General features: G+C 51.9%; 5 protein-coding genes across 5 annotated transcripts; 3 read left to right on the top strand and 2 right to left on the bottom strand.

Annotated features, from left to right (window-relative positions):
• Positions 1-206: 206 nt before the first annotated feature.
• Positions 207-2,586, top strand: BJY04DRAFT_213592 (kinase-like domain-containing protein; the record flags this gene model as incomplete). Its single annotated transcript, XM_073714944.1, has 5 exons — positions 207-536; positions 597-824; positions 883-1,763; positions 1,819-1,928; positions 1,991-2,586. 5 exons carry the CDS (start codon positions 207-209, stop codon positions 2,584-2,586), a joined length of 2,145 nt encoding a protein of 714 aa, XP_073575867.1.
• Positions 2,587-3,903: 1,317 nt separating this feature from the next.
• On the top strand, positions 3,904-4,994 carry BJY04DRAFT_213591 (FG-GAP repeat domain-containing protein; the record flags this gene model as incomplete). The annotated part of the gene is made up of 4 exons (XM_073714943.1): positions 3,904-3,952; positions 4,009-4,267; positions 4,335-4,483; positions 4,537-4,994. The coding sequence occupies 4 exons, from the start codon at positions 3,904-3,906 to the stop codon at positions 4,992-4,994; spliced, it is 915 nt and encodes a 304-aa protein (XP_073575866.1).
• Positions 4,995-5,273: 279 nt separating this feature from the next.
• On the bottom strand, positions 5,274-9,647 carry BJY04DRAFT_213590 (uncharacterized protein; the record flags this gene model as incomplete). The annotated part of the gene is made up of 11 exons (XM_073714942.1): positions 5,274-5,361; positions 5,415-6,717; positions 6,786-6,978; positions 7,036-7,130; positions 7,191-7,352; positions 7,398-7,691; positions 7,751-8,257; positions 8,296-8,310; positions 8,373-8,521; positions 8,573-9,545; positions 9,599-9,647. The coding sequence occupies 11 exons, from the start codon at positions 9,645-9,647 to the stop codon at positions 5,274-5,276; spliced, it is 3,828 nt and encodes a 1,275-aa protein (XP_073575865.1).
• Positions 9,648-10,818: 1,171 nt separating this feature from the next.
• Positions 10,819-11,762, top strand: BJY04DRAFT_213589 (kinase-like domain-containing protein; the record flags this gene model as incomplete). Its single annotated transcript, XM_073714941.1, has 2 exons — positions 10,819-11,347; positions 11,464-11,762. 2 exons carry the CDS (start codon positions 10,819-10,821, stop codon positions 11,760-11,762), a joined length of 828 nt encoding a protein of 275 aa, XP_073575864.1.
• Positions 11,763-12,293: 531 nt separating this feature from the next.
• Positions 12,294-13,109, bottom strand: BJY04DRAFT_213588 (uncharacterized protein; the record flags this gene model as incomplete). The annotated part of the gene is made up of 1 exon (XM_073714940.1): positions 12,294-13,109. One exon carries the CDS (start codon positions 13,107-13,109, stop codon positions 12,294-12,296), a length of 816 nt encoding a protein of 271 aa, XP_073575863.1.
• Between the last annotated feature and the right edge of the window lie 657 nt (positions 13,110-13,766).

Raw genomic sequence — 13,766 nt, 5'->3', positions numbered from 1 at the left:
CTGAAACAACGCAGGCGCCCTTCTGCTGCGCCTCATTGAGTCTGCGAATAAACGGCTTTGTGGTAAGTTTGCCAGGTTACACCCACGAGGCTACTCCAGCTGCCCAATCTTCCTTCCCAATGCTCATCCTCTCTTACTTCAGCCGCCTGTTGAAGATCCCCCCATCTTGCACCCAGAACCTGAATCGCTGAAGACCATCTCCCATAATGAATGCTCTCTCAGATTTGATCCGTGATTCCCTACTGGAGACGACGTTTCCGGGTGCTGACACCTCTGAGACCATCCATATTCGTCGCTATCATCCCTACGAGCGCTCTTGGCAGCGGAGGCGAGAAGCCATAGGATTCGAACGATGGATTCGGCGGGCAAGAATAGGACAGGGTGGGTCTGCCAGTGTCTGGCGAGAAGAATGCCTTGATCAAGAGAAAGAGCAACCGAAAGTTCGCGCCGTTAAGGAAATCTATCGGCGAGGTCGGGCTGGACGCATTGACTACACTCGTGAGCTAGAGGCTATTGCAATGTTCTCCCAACAGAAGGTACGACGGTGGTCAACTGCTTCTTCCCTAGTGGACTGCTGACCCCCAGCTTCCTGGCAGTACGACCAGATTGGATGCTTCGTCAAATCCTACGGCTGGTATCAGACCGCGGAATCGATTTGCATCGCAATGGAATACCTCGAACTCGGTGATCTCCAGACATACCTCTATCATAACGAACGACCTCCCCTCCCTGAGTACGAGGCGCAGGACATTGTCCATCAGATGCTACTGGGCCTTCGCGAGATGCATGATAATCTTTTCGTCCATCGCGATCTCAAACTGAGTGTCAGTTACGCGCCGCCTGTAACGAGGTTCGTCGTTTCGTCAAGTTAACGCTTGCCAGAACATCCTCATCGCCTCTTGCCCACCTAATCACTGGTGGATCAAGCTCGCCGCCTATGGCATCAGCAAACGCGTCGGAGAAAGCCAAGACGTATTGACAACAACAACGAAGGGGACCCCCTGCTACATGGCGCCGGAGCTACTTGGCCTTACCGAACGCGGAGAGGCATTCGCCAGCGACATCTGGTCTGCTGGGGAAGTAACCACTCAGTTACTGACCAAGAGCCCAGCTTTTCCAACCATCGGCGCACTGGTACGATATGTGGCCACTGGGCAGGATTCTCGTCTCGTTTCAAGGCTGCGACATGCCAATATCAGTTCTCCGGCGATCCTGTTCATCGCGGAGCTGATGTCTCCAAGACCGCATGAGCGTTGTCAGTCAAAACATGCACTGAACCATCCGTGGATCAAGGAAACATTGCCAATACCCCTTGACTCAACATCAGGGGCCTATACCAGCCCTCATACAAACCTTACCAGACGTTCACCGACCGAGTTCGCATCCTTTGATACCATTACGTTGACAAATGCGCCGAGAACTATGGTCGGTAGCAACCCTCCGCGCTTGCATCCACCACCCCCATCTCGAATAACCCAAACATGGTCACCTCGACACATACCGTCGGTACCAGCCCTGCCCGTAATAGATGAGGTACAGCCACCAGAGAGTTCTTGCTCTGAGCACCACCCGGCAGAGCGAGTAAGATCGACCGGACATTCCACCAGCACATCCAGCAATAGTCACAGTCCGCCTGACATCGACCAACCCTCTGCCACGCCACGTTCAGGGCATCTGGAGCCCTCGCGTCAACGGGGAGTCAAAACTGCGCTGCGTGTCTTCGATCAAGACATTACAAGCTTCTGCGGTGGTAAGAAGCCGTGGTGAGTCTGCCTCTAATGTGACACTCGGGTTCTACTTCTAATCGTACAACTGTAGCGCCAATGATATTTTCATCGCCATTGCCGGGCTTACTGGTTCAGGAAAAACTTCCTTTATCTTGCGATCCATGGCCCAACTCATCAGAGCTGGGTATCCACTTGGGGGGTGTGAGTAGTTACACCCACTCTGTTTCTGACTGGAGAGATGGTAGATGTTAATCTAGATCCAGTCACCGTCGACGTATATAGCTACTCCCTATCGCCTTTTCGCGCCGTCTACCTCATTGATACCCCTGGGTTTGATCATCAAACACCAAAAGCCCATGTCCTGCTGAAAATGGTCCGGTGGCTAGCAGAGCCCCTTGTAGCTGGAATCCTGCTACACAGGATCATCTATCTGCACCAGATAACAAATACCCGAATGCTCAAATTGGCAAAAAACAGCTTTACAATGCTTGAGCAGCTTTATCCCGTTCGTACCATGCTTGGAGAGACTTATTCCGTTACCCCGTTAAAAAAGGTATACCTAGTCACCACGATGTGGAACGAGTTTGCCGTGGGGTCGACTCGGGCAGCCCATTTTGATAAAGAAGTGAGTGTACAGCTCAACCCCAATCCTAGAAGGTTTGGGGGCTATCATCGATATGATGATACACAAGGCTCAGCGCGACGAATAATTGGATTGCTTGTGGAAGATCACCTGAACAGATTCGACGATCACCTGAGAAAGATGGAGCTGGAGGCACAACGTCCATGGCGTCCAGCACAGTTTTCTATGGTTGGAGAAAGTGGAGTACCCTACATGTACCGTCTGCCTGATCCTTAGCTAGTTCAGGAAATCTATACCTAGATTCATAATATATATAATATATCATTAGTGTAACAATAATACAAACATTGAGGATAATATCTTGATATTTGGAGGCCTAGAAATCTAGCCAAGATCGTTGGTAAACAAACCATCTACCACGTGGCGTAAGCATAGAGTATTATAGGCTCTACAAAGGTTGACGCCGAGAACGTAGTAACCGAGCAGATCTAGAATTTTGACTCGCTGCTACATACGGCTGAGAAGTAGTCCCTCAGCTCCACTATCATTTAGACTTAGGTATGGGTCTAGACTTCCAAGATGCAAGATGTAGAGAAGTGAATAGTGCACTGCATGGGTTACAAAGTATTGTTTTTTGAAATAAACCCCTGCTCTGCCTATGGTGTTCCACCGGCGAAGCCTTGGACTGCACCAAACGCCGCACGATACAAGGGAATACCATGCTCGGTCAGCAAAATGACTTATCAATATTACAGCCGCAAAAACTCTCAGGATAGTCCCGGCTCTGCGGAACTCGAGTAGCATGTATCGGAAAAGCATTGCAGGTACTAGCATTAGCGCCTTGGATTTGACGTCCCAAGTTGCAACACGAAGGTGGTCGACTTAAACTAGCCTGGACCGTATAAAGTATCATCTGAGGGGAGAATGGAAGACGGTGTCTTCTGTTATATTCCTCATGGGGCGTGAGCATCGTTTAATGAGAGTCCATCCATAACAGTACTAGTTGCCCGTTAAGGCGGCCAGCATGGACCCATAGGATAAATCAGCAAGGGAACATTTCGACTGGGGCCATAGTAGCCCGCAAATTGGGGGAGTCATGGGCCATGAGCGGTGAAATAGGGCACATCGTATTTTTGGACCTATAGCCTTGTAGAGGGTTATCTGATCGACAGGTATTGATATCCGTGAAGTTTATACACCTGCAGCAAACCATCCTGGAAGATGCTTCAGGAACTAATACAGTTGTTAGTTTTTGCTATCGATGAAGCTCCAAGAAGCTGTGTATAAGCACGCTCCGGTACTAGTGTACACTATCGAGAGTCATACTGCAAGGGCAGGAGGACGGCACCGACGATTATGGCACATCTTGGCTCGCACGTTGCAACATTGTTGGAGGACAATTGCTCAGAAGGTATGGAATCAGGTTAGAGTAATGGAGACGACAGTGGCTGGAGAGGCGCAGAAACTCTACAAAAGCCCGCATCTCGCTGAGGGATGTCATGTAGTTTCTTTATCCTCGATCAGCCCAACCTCTCACTTCTATACCATACTTCACCAGCGCCTTCGCTTTCCACTTCACGCAAGTCCGGCAACATGTACCAAAGGACTACCCTTAGAGCACTCAGCTCCCTTCTATTATCCGGTACGTAATATGATTGTTTAGGGTTGGTCCTCAAGGTGTCTGACAACGCGCTCTAGGAAGCGTGGTCACCGGCCGGGTGATTAACATTGCGGAGCGAGCCACCTGCGACAGTCCCGTCGTCTGGGTTCCCAAGGGTGCTATTGCCGCCGGTGTCGGTGCTACCGCTGAGAATGTGCAATTCGGTGACATCGATGGTGATGGACGTGCCGATTACTTAGTAGTCGACGACGACGGATCCGTGATTGCGTACCGCAACCAACCTGGTTCCAGTGATGACGAGATTATTTGGTTGCCACATGGAAAGGTTTCTGCAGGGTAAGCAAGATCAATTGGATGCTGACTTGAATGTATCCTGTGAATACTGACGAATTATGATAACCAGGGCTGGGCATGATGGAGCAGGCGTACGCTTCGCTGATATCAATGGCGATGGCCGCGATGACTACCTGTGGGTTTCGGAGGAAGGCAAGGTGATCGGGTATCTGAACACCGCTGGTGGATCTGATGGCAAGCCAATCTGGATTCCTCAAGGTAAGCTTATAATAACATCTGGCAAGATAATAGTTGCTAATGATAACCAACAGGGGAAATCGCCACCGGCGTTGGCGCACGCCGAAACCAAGTAATCTTCGGTGACATCAATGGAGATGGCCGAGCGGACTATCTAGTCGTTGGTGAGAATGGCGCCCTGGAGACATGGCTTAACACTGATGCTGGCACTGGTAACCCTGTCTGGATTCCTCAGGGCAAGATTGCTGCCGGTGCAGGAGCCGCAGCTGGGGCCCGGATTGCTGATATAAACGGTGACAAGCGCGATGATTACCTGTGGCTCTCCGAGACTGGTGCTATCTCGCTCTTCATCAACACCGAGGGATCCAGCGGTAGCCCTATATGGGTCCCCCAGGGGGAGATTGCTACTGGCGTTTCGACTACCCGGGAAGCCGTCAGGTTTGCCGATATCAATGGAGATGGGCGCACTGACTATCTTGTTCTTGGGGCCGGTGGTGAGGTTACTGCGTGGCAGAACGAGGCCTGCCAGTAGGTGAGACAGGATATGCGCTTCTACTGAAGTGCCTGGTATTATCGGACATTCATTGCCAGCACGGAATGGATCGCAGGCTTGGCAGGGGTATTTAGAACCTTTTTTAAACTCATAAAACTCTCAGTGAACACTTACGACTGTCTTTGTTAGCACTTACTAGACCCCCCACACCAGAATATATCTCTATATCTTTCTCGCTACATCTCTAGCTCGACCTTCAGTTCCACGCCGATCTCCCACCTACTCCACCCATCCTTCAACATGCATCTCCGCTGATATCTAACACGATGGTGCATGGACAGCATAGTCCTTGAAAAGATTTCCCTTGAAATCAGTGAGACCAGTGCTTGAAGCACACCAACAGATCCTAGACCGAGTTAGCCCAATGCGCGGAGATCTCAGGTTCGAAAGCAATCATACCCAACTGCGCCTTCCCAAACCTTGTCACCTGGAGTGTCAATCTTGTTCATCCAAGTTTTCAAGTTCCAGTCGTTGTCCTTAGCCATGTCTCCATAGAAGTCCGCCAGATCACAGACTGGCAATGAGAAGATTCCGGGGAATTGCACCCCTGCTTGGATGTTCTGTGTACCGCTGATGTCCAAAATATTGCCGAGCAGAGAGTCTGCCTTGAATTCAAGCCCACCAGACTTGTAAGCCTCCACAGAGCTTTCAATGGCGTCTTGTGGTGTAATGCCGTATTTCTTCTCCATCTCGCCCCAGAACTCAGGCAAGGCTGCTGTATATGTTACCGATATCCCCTGATCTTTCTTTGTGAGCCGCTGGAGAAAGTACGCCTTTCCATCCTTGCACAGCTTCAATCTGTGATCACCATTTCCTGGACTGTTCTCTTTGCATTCCTCCTCTGTCATGGGGATTGCTGAAATCCAGACTCCTTGTTTCTTCCAAACCCAGTTGACAAGGTTTCCCAGCACCACCTTGAACAACCAGTCCGAGAGCTCTGACTGAGTGAGAGTCGGATACAACTGGTCCGTGTTCAAAGATGGGATCTTGCGATAGTCGACCCATGCACCATCAGACAGCAGGTCTTTGATATGAACCTCCTCGCTACCTTCCGCATCAGACTTGTGTTTTCCCCGTCCGAACAAATCAAGACTTAGGTCTTCCAGCTGATGGAGATTCACTCCGAAAAAGGAGTGAACATACTCCGCCTCCTCAGCAATGTTGCTCAAACTGATGTCGCTAGCAGCTAGGGTAGCACTAATGCTGCGAGTTGCGCCTTGAATCATTTCCTTGAGAGCAAGCGCACTCGCAAAGATACCGCCATCATTTGTCCCGCTCCTGCCACTTCCCATCGCGCCCCCTAACATTCCAACAATAGCTGATAGGGCACTTAAGGATTCCATGCCCGAAATATCCCGCGGGCTTTTGCCGGGATCAAAGTCTTGCTGTATCGCAACCTGTAGCGTGGCATATTGAGTATTCGAAAGGTGCAAGGCCTCTCGCAGCTTGACGAGATACCGGTTAAAATTGGAGATGGACTCCAGGATCATGAAGGCGCTCATGGTATCATCATCGTCTGACGGCTCGAGCTCACTGCATTTTGGTGCTTCACAGTAATCAGGAAGACTGCATCGGAAGGTCTGTCCCAGACCCCATTCTGATCCAAAGTCAACCGCGTAGTTGGTTGTGTCGCCATTGTGTTCCCACCACCTGGTGAGATAGTCGTTGGTTGACTCTTCGTCCCATTTGTCCACGTCGGCAGCTGGGGGGCAAAGGCCGTGTCAGACATCGAGTCACAATAGGGGTGTAGGGGGCATCTCTTCAACTTACGTGCACCTCGCTCGCACCAATCACCCCCAATCAGGATTGGTGGTTCGGTGGTGACCTGGCATAGATTGCGCCATTCGCTTACGGCGCCACTGTTGTCCGAAGTCACCGCGAGATAATCGGCTCGCCCATCTCCGTTCAGATCACCAAAACGAACTCTGGACCCATCAGTGCCGACGCCGGTTGCAATTGTGTTCTATCCATGGTCGATTAGTTAGAGTCACTGGACTGCATTGGCTGGGGATAGACCTACCCAAGCATGCCACTCTCCCGTGTTACCTGCATTATACCAGCAATCAACCGACCCGTCATTGGGGTGCACCCAAAGGTACTCAGCAAAGCCATCACCTGCATGAATGTCAGACCAAACATAGGCCGCCAATACAAGGAGCATAATTGACAACTTACCGTTAATGTCAGCGAAGTGGATATCCTTGCCTTGGGCTCCAACACCTGTGGCAACTGTTCCAGCCGGGTACCAGATTTGCTTCTGGGTAAGTCCTCCACCATTAATATATGCGATCACAGCACTGTTAGAGCCGACATAGAGATAGTCCGCTCGCCCGTCACCTGTTATATCAGCAAAGCGAACGTCTGGTCCGTCCTTTCCTATACCAGATGCAATTTCACCGAGGGGGACCCAGATCCGACGGCCAGGTCGATCACTTGATGAGATAGGACCATTGTTCAGCCAGCAATCGACCGCACCATTAGCATGGACCACGAGATACTCAACATCTCCATCTCCATCTAGGTCCGCAAAGTGAACTTGATCCCGAGTAGCACCCACGCCGCTAGCAATTTCTCCTTGGGGATACCAGATTTGCTTGCCGTTGCTCACACCCCCATTGAGGTAGGCAGTGACGCGGCCTTGAGCATCGACCGCCAGATAATCATCCCTACCGTCACCTGGATTGAGTTCTATCAGAGCTTGAAGCCACCGAGCACCAGGAATGAGCTCCACCTACCGTCAATGTCATGGAACTGCACCCCAGGTCCAATCAAGGACTTTCCGCCTTGCCCACCGTTTTGCCATTGCTTTACTTGGCCGTTCTTGCCGATGACCAGATAGTCGCTGCGGCCATCCCCATTGATATCAGCAAAGGCGATCGAATCGCGAGAGGCTCCAACACCAGAGGCGATTTCCCCATGAGCCCACCAGCTAGGAAGCTGGCTATGGGCGTCTGCGGTATTTGTATAGAGAGTGACAGAACCGTTCTCAGCAACCCAAAGATAGTCCACTCTTCCATCATTGTTGATGTCAGCAACCCTAACTCCTGCTCCGTCCCCGGCGTTGATCCCACTGGCAACCTGACCGACAGGACGCCAGCTGGGCTTGTCACCACTTCCTATGTTGAGCCATGCCTCCAACTGCCCCCCGTCGCCCACCACGAGGTAATCATCCCGCCCGTCCCCGTCAATGTCACCGAACAGAATTCTGTCACGGCTGGCTCCGACGCCGCTGGCGATCTCACCTGAGGAGTAAAGTTAGCACGTTGAACAGACACTGCACCACGAGCAGTCTCACCTGTGAAGTCAGGTTAGTACGTCCAATCAACAATTATAAGACGCGGAGAGTAGCCTACTAACCAATTGGATGCCAGCTTGGCTTTCCACGTTCTTTGCCGGGTTTATTCAAATAGCAGATTACTGCGCCCTCCTTAGAAACCCAGAGATAATCGTCACGCCCATCACCATTCATGTCAGCAAATTGTACTCCATCTCCATCTTTCCCTATTCTGTTCCCACATTAGCAGCCATACACTTCGATTGACAAGAAAGTCCCTTACCCGGATGCAATCTCGCCTTGCGGCATCCAGATCACTTCATCCTCGGACGCCCCAGGAGTGTTCAAATAAGCCTTGACCGCCCCAGCCTTACTAACCCACAAGTAGTCATCACGGCCGTCCCCGTCAATGTCGCCAAAGCGCACCCCAGTGCCCGCGCCAATCCCACTCGCAATCTCGCCCTTGGGATACCACACAGGACTGAATTTCGCGGATGATCCAATGCCAGAGGCAATTTGGCCCTGGGGGTACCAGACAGGGCGATTAGGGCAGGAATCACCCTTCCCAAGGTCAACGGCAACAGGCTTATCAATCCAGCCTTTGTCAGCTGCATCCTGAATAGCCGAATACCAAATATCGCCCATCTGGCGATAGCCCGCATCATTAGGATGGAGTCCATCCGCTAGCTGATTAATACTCGACATATCAACAACCATTACCTTTTTCCCTTTCTCTGCTCTCGCCGCAACTACCGCCGGTATTTTACCATTGAAACTATTTATCCTCGCCTGCGTCCCTCCATTCGACGCCCTCACAATCTTCGCAACAAGAACAGCCGCATCCGGGCACGCCGAAACAATCTTATCGATCAAACTCCCTAGGCGCTCATGAGCAGTATCCGGCTCAGAGGGTTTGTTCATATCATTCGTGCCCACATGGACAAGAACAACATTAGGCCTCATCTCCAGCGCACGGCCAATGCGAGAACTGATTTCCGAAATCGTTGCCCCGTTGTACCCTTCGTTATTACCATCCGGCATGTTTCCTTTGTTGAGAGTTCCCACGAAATCCTTGGGGTTGTCGATGTTGTTCCATAGCTGGAGCCGATAGCCGTTCCCGTCGGAACTGGCGTAGCCGTCCGTGATGGAGTCGCCTAGGGGGAGAACGCGAAGGGGTACGCCGCCGGCGATACCTGCGCGTGGGCTGAGGTTGTTTGCGGCGGTGATGTTGATTGCATGGCTTAAAGCTAGGCCCGCTGGTGGAGATATCAGACATGCATGCATGCTGTGGGAGGCGAGGGGGGCTTACCGCAGAGCACGAGCGAGGCAACGCCCCTGGCGAGAGATAACCGCCTCATGGCCTGATTTCCGCTTCTCTCTTTCTTTTTGGCACAATGTTTCAGGCTGGTAGGTAGGGAATGAATGGGATAGAGCAAGGAAAGATTGCAGCCGGAGTGAGGACGCAGTGGCCATTTTATAGTGGTCTGCTATGGCGCTCGAGTTCTAGATGCGTATCCAGCCTCATACCTATTCTACACCTATGCGGTAGGCTGGCGCATCTACTACCTCATGCTGATCTGTACCTCATGCTGGTCTGTACCTCATGCTGGTCTACTGCAGCTGATTTGCGAAGACAGCGCCTTCAGCAAATCAAACCAGGCCGCGATGGCACCTGGTCGCGGGTTTTGAGATAAGGCGGGCAGTTGATCATAAGTCTTTCTCGAAGCGTTGTCTCGGAGGCTTAGGCGTGTGTAGAATTAGCGCGTCTAGAAGGTCTTCGGAGAGCCCGGGCGCACTTGGCAGGGGCTGCGCTGGCTTCTGTAGTTCTCCTTGGAAGTCAGGCGGACCGCGGTTAAAAGGGGAGGGATATTGACTTGACAAGATGTCAATCAAGGCTCGTTTGGTAAATCGTATGTTGCTCCTCAACTATTACATGATGATACATACCAGATCCTGCAACTAGTCTTGCCACTCCATGAGTGAATTCAGTATCAATGACCGTCTAGAGCTCATTGCCACGTATTTGGTAGATCATGCCTTATATATCCGCCCGGGTCGGTGCAGCCCACGCACCGTCTAAAGCTATCTACTGCAAATCCTTCAACTGTCCTTGGGCAGACACGTGCATCGGGTTATAGGACCATGCGGGCCCACAGCCACGAATCCTCACGGGCGGGTCCTGATGTGGGTGGCCTTAAATAGATCCATCTGGATAGCCATTGTCCCGAGTAGATGCTCCCTGCGGTAACCCAGGGGCGGGTCACATGAGCTGTCACCTGACTGATGAGGCTCTTGAGAGATGGAGAATAAATCCACCGGAGCTGGCAGGGTCCCCCTCAATGCTCATCCCCCGGAATCGTTCATCGTTCATCTCCTTCATAACTCCACTTGACGCGCTTATTGCGGTCAATTACGAGAGGAAGCCCTTTGTTGCACCTTGTCAGTAGATCCTCTCCCAGAATCTCTCCACCCCTACTACCTGTTCCACCTCGGGGAAGACCGTCTACATTTTCCCAGCACCATCAGTCAATGGAGTCTCTTGCCCGCAAGGAACATCCAGGCCCAATATACCAATGCCATGAGGGCGTTGAGAACCTTGACGGCTACCGCGGCGGCGCTTATCACCCAACACACATTGGCGATCGTTACCACAACGAGCGCTACGAGATCATCCATAAGCTAGGCTCTGGCGCATACTCGACTGTCTGGTTAGCAAGAGACCACGTTTCGGCGAGGAATGTTGCTCTCAAAATCCTCATTTCTGCCTCGTCGAATGTGGAGGAGGAGTGTTCCGAGACCAAGATCTTGCGCGCTTTGGCATCGAAACAGGACACGCACCCTGGGCACAAATATATCTCAACCCTCCTCGATAAGTTTACTATTGTAGGCCCTAATGGGACCCATCATTGTATTGTGACTGAAGCTGCAGGGGGCAGCGTTGCGCAGTCCAAGGAGGCGAGTCTTAGATGGGGGTTCCCCGTTAAAATCGCACGGGCTATTGCTGCCCAGGCCCTGCTGGGACTCGAGTACATTCATGCTTGTGGCGTTGTGCATGCCGGTTAGTCGCCAACAAAAATCATTGATAGTCCCGGCTCGGTAGTTCTGTCGCTGAGGTCAAAACTCCTCGAATACCGCTTTCCTCTCAAAAGCGCGGGGTTAACATCTGAACCGCAGACCTCCACTCGAACAATATCCTTTTCAAAGCATCTAATCTCGAAACCCTCGGCGTTGACGAGGTCTATAAACATATAGGCGAGCCCCAAAGACTGCCTGTGACTCGCCTTGACAAGGCGCCCAACGGTCCTGAAGTCCCTTGCTACTGTGCTCCCCCGGCACTGATGTTCACACCTGCCGAAGACATCCAAGACGCCCAGATTATCATCTCCGACTTTGGTGAATCGTTCTTTCAAAATGATACCTCGCGTACAGAGCTCCATACTCCTGTCCTCATGCTCCCGCCGGAACATATCTGAAAGAACCACTGACACGGGCCGTTGACGTCTGGACGCTAGGCTGCACGCTCCATGAGATCCTAGGCGATGGCACTCTATTCGAGACTTCATGCCCGATGAAGACCACGTCGTCGCCGAGATGATTAGCACTCTAGGCCACATTCCAGAGCGATGGTGTAACAAGTGGGCGAGAAGAAGCGATTTCTTTCTGGAGGATAAGCTGTGGAAGCAAGACACTGAGCCCACCCGCCTGAGGCCCATAAGCATAGCTACTGCAAGCTGTGCCAGTGCTACAGCAGAATGGAGCGCCCGGAGCCCGGTAAACTGCAGGATAAAGCCTGATATGGTCACACACACTGCTCCCCATGCCCCGTACTGTGCGGTTGGCGATATATCTCGTTTCCAGGAAATAGTATAGTCTCTCATGGCGTTTCCAGCGCCGTCATCGTCGTCAGAGTAGGAAAATGCATCGACCGTCTGGTCGCCTATCCGTTGATCTCCCGGCTGTAACCAGTGAATGGGGGCCTTATCCCCGCCTCGCCTACGCCACACTTACTCGTCCGTCCTTTGGCCTATCAGGAAGGCGCAGGAATACATGCCAGCGGCCACCATGATTGTTCCGACGACGGCCAAAGGACATGCATAAGCATTTGCATCCCATTTAAGGTAGTATGTGGCGACACATGCAAAAACCAAAGCCCCGGTCTGCAAGCCGAAGCCACTGAGAGCTACTGCCCAGAAGATAACGGGTGCTCGCTTCTTGATACCAATATTGAGGGACAGATTGGGTGCGTGAGTAAGTGTTGGCAAGTCCCCAAGCAATGCACTCTCCATATCCGTTGCAGCAGCAGGAGTTCTTCCAACGGCTACCCTAGGCCGAGGCATGGGTGGGCATTGGTACCAATTCCCAGTGGCATGAACATAATCACGAAATGACCAGATACGTGGCCGGCCAGGCTCGTTGAAATCCGGGTCGTACACGACCTCTAGAATCTTCGGCCGACCAAAGACACGCGCAATACCGCCGTTATGATATAGTTCGCAGACGTCACGGCTTGTTGAAGAACACAACTCAACCTCTGCCTGCCATCCACCTTCTTGTGCGCGTCCAACGAAGGCCCGTAAGGCTGGACTCCCACATACACGTATAGCAGAGACCACGGCCGTTATTATGCCCATTGGGGCCATGGCAAAGATAAAGTAATCGAGGAATGTCGTACTCTCACTGAGGTATTGTTTCGTCACTTGCTCTCCGAAAAGAGACAGAAAAGGTGCGAGATCGGTGGCGAGATTGCTGGAGAAGTCGTCCCACCCCGACGCTTGAACGATCGGAAGGCTCGCAAAGATGACAAAGATATAGCAGGACATGGTGGACTCGATGTCGGTACGACACGGGGCTTAGAGGAGAGAGTATTTCGGAACGCACGCCTCGATATTCGGATGAGAGACAATTTGGAGTTCTTGGATGAGTTGGCACAGGTTTCCCTCACTTCAGCTGGGAAGCTGCCAGCCGCGTCAGTGTCGTACGAGTCGCGAGCAGAACAAGTCGAAGTGATCATGCGCCCCTCTGCGCAAGGCTGAGACGTCTAGGTCCTTTTACAATCGTGCCAAGCTCCAACCAACAGCCCTCGTCCGTGCTTGTGGCTTCCCATGAAGCTCGAGCCATTGAAGTTGGTGAAGTCAAATGGGACAAGCTTGTTCTCGCAGAGGGTCAGATCAAAGATATAGCGGGAGACTAGAGGAGGAGGTGCAGCATCAGGAAGGAAGCAATGAGGAAGGAGGTTCCAGTCCCTCGTCCCGGCCACAATATGGAGGCAGAGTTTGGGCTTTTAGCAGGTGAGGTTGTTGATCCGGCAGCTGCCATTGATAAACTGTCAATGGGGCGCACAGTTTGGTATGCTGTTCAGATAAAAAGCTTGTCAGAAAGAGGCATATTAGCAACGAAATCAAAGAAGGGCCTCAACCAGGATGCAACCAGGCTGGATGAGGGGGTTACCCTGGCCAAAAGCATCGCGACCAACACTT

Source organism: Aspergillus karnatakaensis (assembly GCF_047715665.1).
Source record: "Aspergillus karnatakaensis strain CBS 102800 unplaced genomic scaffold BJY04scaffold_4, whole genome shotgun sequence".
Taxonomy (NCBI): Eukaryota; Fungi; Ascomycota; class Eurotiomycetes; order Eurotiales; family Aspergillaceae; genus Aspergillus; species Aspergillus karnatakaensis.
The sequence above is the reverse complement of the archived record's forward strand: the minus strand, read 5'-3'. Positions and strand labels throughout refer to the sequence as shown.